Source organism: Gekko japonicus, unplaced genomic scaffold, assembly GCF_001447785.1.
Source record: "Gekko japonicus isolate JY-2015 unplaced genomic scaffold, Gekko_japonicus_V1.1 scaffold670, whole genome shotgun sequence".
Lineage (NCBI taxonomy): Eukaryota > Metazoa > Chordata > Lepidosauria > Squamata > Gekkonidae > Gekko > Gekko japonicus.
Window position 1 is genome coordinate 157,145 of NW_015167557.1, and position 6,696 is coordinate 163,840.

The 6,696-nt window shown below is 46.9% G+C and overlaps 1 protein-coding gene across 1 annotated transcript in view; it reads left to right on the plus strand.

Annotated features, from left to right (window-relative positions):
* The window catches only part of SLC30A9 (solute carrier family 30 (zinc transporter), member 9), a 52,345-nt gene that overhangs the window by 24,191 nt on the left and 21,458 nt on the right, over positions 1 to 6,696 (plus strand). The window contains exons 6-10 of the mRNA XM_015413737.1: positions 173 to 255; positions 1,241 to 1,299; positions 2,701 to 2,768; positions 4,480 to 4,582; positions 6,329 to 6,384. Coding sequence (XP_015269223.1) covers positions 173 to 255; positions 1,241 to 1,299; positions 2,701 to 2,768; positions 4,480 to 4,582; positions 6,329 to 6,384 — 369 coding nt within the window. The remainder of the gene's footprint in view (positions 1 to 172; positions 256 to 1,240; positions 1,300 to 2,700; positions 2,769 to 4,479; positions 4,583 to 6,328; positions 6,385 to 6,696) is intronic.

Here is a 6,696-nt window from a genome sequence, read left to right on the forward strand (position 1 = left end):
GGGTGTTGTCGTGTTTCCGTCCGGATTTAAAATCTCAAGCAGGGGTTGGATGCAGTTCCCTTTCTTTAGTCAAAATCCTTAGAAACAAGCCTGTATTGATTGGAAAAGCATACATTTAGGAAAGCCTTTTGTTTCTGATCTCCCCCCCCCCCACCCCCTACCCCCAATACAGATCTCTAGAAGTTTGGGGAAGCCTGGAGGCTCTTCTTCGAGAGAGGAAAAGGCGCAAAGAAGCAGAGATCGAATACAGAGAGAGTAAGTGCAGAAACGCTTCAGAGGACACTTGATCATTTTAATGCCTGTAATGGTCACTTGAGGGGGGGACGGGACAACAATGTACTTCCATCAAAATGGGTTCTGTGATAATCTCACTGGGGTTGAAGATCCTTCTGGCTAGTTACCACACATATATCAGCCTCTCTGTTGCATTTTTATTCTTCCCTTCCTGGGTGGAGCTCAGGACAGTGTTTGTGGTGCTTCCTCACCTCATTTCGGTCTTGTAATAACCCTGTGAGGTAGATTTAAGCTGAGCGAGAGAGATGGTGCATTTTGTGGCTGAGTAGGGATTTGACTCTGGGATTCACCTGTCCTGGTACAGTAGTGTAACCACTGTGAACACTGCCTCCGTATGACACAAAGAGGGTGGTGTTAACAGTGGTTGTGGTGGGCTGCATGTTTTCCCCTTCAGGTTTATTGCCTGTGCGAAGAGCTGCTTCAGACAATCTTATCAGTTGGTGGCAAGTGATAGGTGCACTCCTGTGGAGGACTTCTGGCTAGTGTCAGCTTCCAGGCACATGCCTGTAGCTTATCACATTCCTTATGTATATATTCGATGTTTATAGTCCCGCACTGAATTCATGTCCTTGGTACATTTTTATCCTGTCCTTCTCTCAAGGAGCTCAGGGCAGCCCAGATGGTTTCTTCCCCTCCTCCACTTTATCCTCACAACAACCCTCTGAGGTAGGTTAGATGGAAAGTGATGGGTCTGTGGTCATTCAGTGCATTACACAGCAGGCAGGGATTTGAACCTGGTCCTGTCAGGTCTTAGTCCAGCACTCCAGCCACTACACCACACTGGCTGTCAGGGTGTGTCCAACAGCCCCCACAGTAGCATCTAGTTTAAAGATTCTGGGTAGCTGAGGTCTAGATGTCTCTGACAGGACAATGAAGCAATCTTTTGTTGCTGAATTCCGTCTCTTCCCTTTTTTGCTTCATAGCTCTAATAAATTTACCGTTACAGATTTGTTCAAAAACCAAAAGTTATTGAAGGAATACAAAGATTTCCTAGGAGAAACAAAGGTGAGAGATTTTTTTTTTTTTTAAAAAAAGTTCACGTATATCTTGCTCCTTATTGCACACTTCTAGGCATAAACGAGGTTGTGTGCATGGTGGGATTTTGTGGGAGAATAGGGGCGTTTCTGCATTCTCATTTTCCTCTTGTAAATTCCCGTGTCTTCATTGCGTGTGTTTTGCTCCCTCTAGTGGTCGATTCAATATTAACTCAGTTTATGTCTGGCATCTCTTCCTGCGGATTTAAACTAGGCATAAACTGGTATGATATCAAAGCCACGACTAGAAGGAGCAGAACAGGACACCCCCCCCCCCCCCCACAACACGAAGAAACAGGAACTCACAAGCGAGAAAAATGAGGATGCGGAAAAGCCCTAGGAAAGCTCATGCTGAGGATTGGGTTTGAAATGTGCCAAAAAAAAAACCCAACTCAAACTGAGCTATTTGAGGATCAGTCGTTTTATGCCTTGTGTAATCTGTTCTCATTCTGAGCGCTCAAACTCAGCTAACTTGTCAGATTCCAAATATCAGAGAACTCTTCTGGCTAGACCAACCAGATTTCCTGTCATTTGAAAGATGAGCCATGCCCTTTCTTCTCATCCTAATCCCTGCATAGCTGCCTTGAAAGTAAGTCCCCTTTTGTTCATTGGTGCTTATTCCCAGGTGAACATGCATCAGATCGCAATCTGTCTGTAGCTAACAAGCAACCTTCATAAATCAGAGACTCCCTCTGGCTTCACACCAGGGGAAAGATGTTCCTTCAACAGTGGGAGGGCTTCTACTGTCCTGGCCCCACTGGTGGACCTCCTGATGGCACTGGTATTTCTGGCCACTGTGTGATACAGAGTGTTGGACTGGATGGGCCTTTGGCCTGATCCAACATTGGCATCTCTTATGTTCTTATGTTCTTATGAGCTTTAAGCAAATTGACACTTTTGTTTTTAATGACCTCATTAAAGAACAGAAGAGTTTTCGGGTGAGCAAAGCTCTTCCTGCAATGGTTCTGAGGAGAACAAGTGTGGTTGAGCTTAATTTGAGATCGGAAGTGGAGACAGACAGCCACGTTTCTAGTTTTCAGTGGAACTCAGTGTCCTAAGATTTCCAGTGACCCTACACCCTCACCCCCCCGCATGCAAAAATAAGCTTCAAATTGTATCAGCAATGCCTGCTTACATTCTTGGAAGCCCAGGGGAAGCTGAATCTGATATATTCAGTCTTTGGGGATCCCCCTCAGAATTATATCACTCAAGAGCAAATTTGCATTTTAAAAAAAATTGGACAAGAGCCTTAATCATTAGATGTAACTATCGTTCTTGGAGTTGTTACCTGCTTAACATTACGGTGTCAAAGGCAATCTATGCAGGAATGTAGCATTTTAAACAATGTATTTTGGGGTCTTCTTTTATTCAGCCACGCTCCAGTGCCACCGCTGTATTTCTCAGGGGACCTGGAAAAGTGGTGATGGTTGCTATTTGCATGTAAGTTTTTCTCCCCCCCCCCCTTAAAGATGTACGTTTATAAACCTAGATGCTTAGTGGTGTGCACATACAGACTAAAGTTTATGTATTTTCATTCTGCAAGAGGTGGATTTTGCAGTTACATTCTGGGAAGCCTGGTTGAAAGCAATGCAGACGTTCTGAGGTTGCAGGCCAAATGTCTCCCTATGTGGGAGGTGGCTGATTCAAAGTGGTGCCCCTGCGGACCTCAAAAGTCTCTTCTGAACCATGTGTTTCTCCAGTGAAGTGGAGGAAAGCCAGGAGTAGCTCTGCGCTTTGGAAGAGAAGCAAGTTGGGTGCTAGGATGGGCTGAAATTGACTTGACTTCTGAAATTGACTTGCTGAAATTGACTTGACTTGCTGAAATTGACTTGACTTGCTGAAATTGACTTGAGTTCTGAAGATCAGCAGTGCTTGCTTGAGTCCTTATAAAATGACAACAGGACTGAAGGAATACCAAGAGTTCCCTTTGTTTTCTCTAAATTTTTTCTTTTATGGGGGGGGGGGATATTTGCATGTGTGTGTGCTTGCGAGCCTGGAAGTCAGGGTGACTTCTGGCAACCCCTACTGGGGGCTTGGACGTTTTTCAGAGAGGTGGCTTGATAGCTTGCCTCTGCATCCCAAGCCCTGGTATTCTCTGGAGGTCTCCCGTCCAAGTACTTGGCCAGGGCCGGCCCTGCTTAGCTCCCAATATCTGATGAGACTGGGGTCGCCTGAGCTATCCAGGTCAGGGCATTTTCTCTAAATGATTGAAGCACTGAGGTTAGGGTAGCCCTCTGTGCCCTTGTTTGCAATGTTATGGTTTGAGACGATGCTTCTAGGCCAGTGGTGGCGAACCTATGGCACGGGTGCCAGAGGCGGCACTCAGAGCCCTCTCTGTGGGCACGCGTGCCATCGCCCCAGCCAAGCCCAGGCCATCATTAAAAGTGTTGAATTCTCTGCCAAATAATTTTAAGTAAATGAAAGCATTTGGGATTACTTTCCTTGCTTTGTTTGGATCATCTTAAGTTAATGTAGGAGTTGTTTTTTCTAAAGTAAAACCTCAGTATTCAGGTTAAATTGCCGTGTTGGCACTTTGTGATAAATAAGTGGGTTTTGGGTCGCAGCTTGGGCACTCGGTCTCTAAAAGGTTCGCCATCACCGTTCTAGTATATTTGCCCTATTCAGATGCAGTTCTTGACCCCTAACTCACTTACTGTTTCATGGTCGCAAACGCAGGTGCCATGGTGGCCCAAGGCAGATGTAGTGCTTGGGCGATCCGAAGTATGCCAGGCCCTTGTAGAGTCCCTCCTTCCTTTCCACTGATTTCTTTAACGATGGGGTCGCATTCATGTCTGCATTGGCATTAATCAGGTTTGCCCCTCTTATTCAGAGTTTGAAACCTGGGCTTCAACTTGGGTTTGCCGTACCCAGATAGTGAGGGAATCTGGTTAATGTTAGCTATGCTTGGTATTTACTTACTTGCTATAGCATACTTGCTATAGTATGGAACTATAGCAAGTAAGACAGCGAGCCATGGAGGGGGGTTTGCACAGGAAAGTTACTGGGAGCCCAAGACTCAGTGTCTGTCTCCTAGCTATAGTTTTAACAGATGGCACACCGTGGAGGTAACATTACCTGTGTGTTTCTGTCCCCCACCCATTACTTTGAATTCTGCATTGCTCCCTCACTCCTTTGCATTCTTCGCTTCCAGAAACGGCTTGAATTTTTTCTTCAAGCTTCTTGCTTGGGTTTACACGGGCTCTGCAACCATGTTCTCCGAAGCCATCCACTCTTTGGCGGATACTTGCAATCAAGTGAGTGCCTTTTCTTTCCCGTTCTGCCTTCTTGTGTCCAGCAGTCTGTGGCACCCTGCAGGGTAGGCCATCTAAACCCATTTGAAATCAGTGGGCTTCAGATGGAGGGGTGGCGGCAGAGGACTGCATGGTCTGCATGATAGTGGTGGTCCTCTTCCGAGGCCGGGTCACTCTTGTGCATCAAGTTTCCCCTCAGTGTAAAATATTGCGGAGCGCTAAGCTTGCCTCCATGTACAACACCACAGGGGTGGAGTGGAGATTTTGTCTGTAAAGGTGCCGGGGTGCCTGCCAGTACATCTCAATAGGGCCCAGTTCCTGTTGGCAAATGCAGGCTTCTGTTTCATAGATTTTAGTGTTAGCCTGCCTCAGGCAAACATTCTTGCCATTTTGCCGCCCATCCTCCATGTTTGTAGGGGGTCCTTTTGGAGTGCTTCACAGTCCCTCTTGGGCTTTTGGTGTCGTGGTTAAGTGCGTGGTCTCTAATCTGGGAGAGCCGGGTTTGATTCCCCACTCCTCCACTTGCACTTGGCTGGATGACCTTGGGCAAGCTGTAGTTCTGATAAGAGCTGTTCTTGAAAAAGAGCAGTTTCTGTCAAGAGCTCTCTCAGCCCCACCCACCTCACAGGGTGTCTGTTGTGGGGAGGGGAAGGGAAAGGAGTTTGTAAGCCGCTCTGAGATACCTTTGGGTAGTAAAGGGTGGGGTATAAATCCAATCTCTTCTTCTCTTCTTCTTTCACCATCCTCAGATCACAGGGGGGTTTTTTGTTTTGTTTTTGAGCCCCCGGAGGGGATTTTTTAATTATTTTTATAAGACTACAAAAACTACTACAGAAAAAAAAGGAAGGGGGACTACATATATAGGATAAAGCAAAGAACCCACTACTAACTAAAAACCCAAGAGAGGAGATCCTCACTAGCTTAGTTACAACAAATCTTCATTTCATTTAGATTATTATAAACTGAGTCAAACATTTATAATACTTTCCCTTTAACTCTTAAATTTAACTGTCTAGGAACAGTACCCCCAATCATCCCATTTCAAAGAACACCGCAACCTGAAAACCTATGATCTGAATTGTGCCGCAGATCACAGGTTTTCAGGTTGCGGTGTTCTTTCAAGAGTGCTGCACTTTTTAAACAAAATGCCCCCCCCCCCCCGCTCCGAAATTATCTGCTACGACAATAAAATGTTTTTTGCTCCACGGGGCCAGGGAGCATCCAACTTTCAGTTGCTATGAACTGCGGTGAGCAGTTCATGTCGCCGGCGCGAACTGCTGTTAACTGTAGGAGCAAAAATGGCTCGCGCCCGGACTGTTCACACCTTCTTGGGTGGCAGGATCAGGGATGGAGGGTGACGGCTTAAAGCTGCAGTTGGCTGGGAAACTGCTTAGCTGTGCCACAAGAAAAGGGTTCTCGGGCTCCTTAGAAAGAGACACTCCGGTCCGCGTTCACTGGCTTGGTTGCGGCCTCCGAGAGATGGCTTTGAGGTCTGGGGCCGGGTCTGAATGCGGGGTTGTGAGAACAGGCAAGAGACGTTCAGGGGTGGTTTGCCGTGGCCTGCCTCTGCGTCCCAACCCTGGTATTCTTTGGAGGTCTCCTTGCTTAGCTTCCGAGATCTGGTGAGACTGGGCTAGCCCAAGCTATCCGGGTCGGGGCATTAGTTTAAATCAACTGTCGAGCAATTTAAATCCCTCTATAGGTGTTGGCAGATGCAGGAACTCTAACCTGTTCTCTTTTTCTGTACAGGCTTTGCTAGCCCTTGGGATCAGTCAGTCTGTGAGGACTCCAGATCCGAGTCATCCGTAAGGACTCTCCCCCGTTTAATGTTAGCTTCTGACACTGTTGGTGCCCCTGTCAAACTGATTACAGCTTCAGCCTCTGTTTCCTTACTTCTGAATGCTTCTGATTTCATACCCTAACGCATGACTATTGCTCGTGCAAGATCTGATGAAAGACCGACTAGCTTGGGCCTTTTCGTTCAACCCAGAAAGGCTTGCAAGGATTGAGCGGACACAGCCTAAAGCTCTCTGGGGGATTCTGCAGGTACCCAAAGGTGGCATCTGATCAGCGGCCGGCTTTTGAAAGCATTCCAGTGGAAGGGTTTTCGGGGGGGG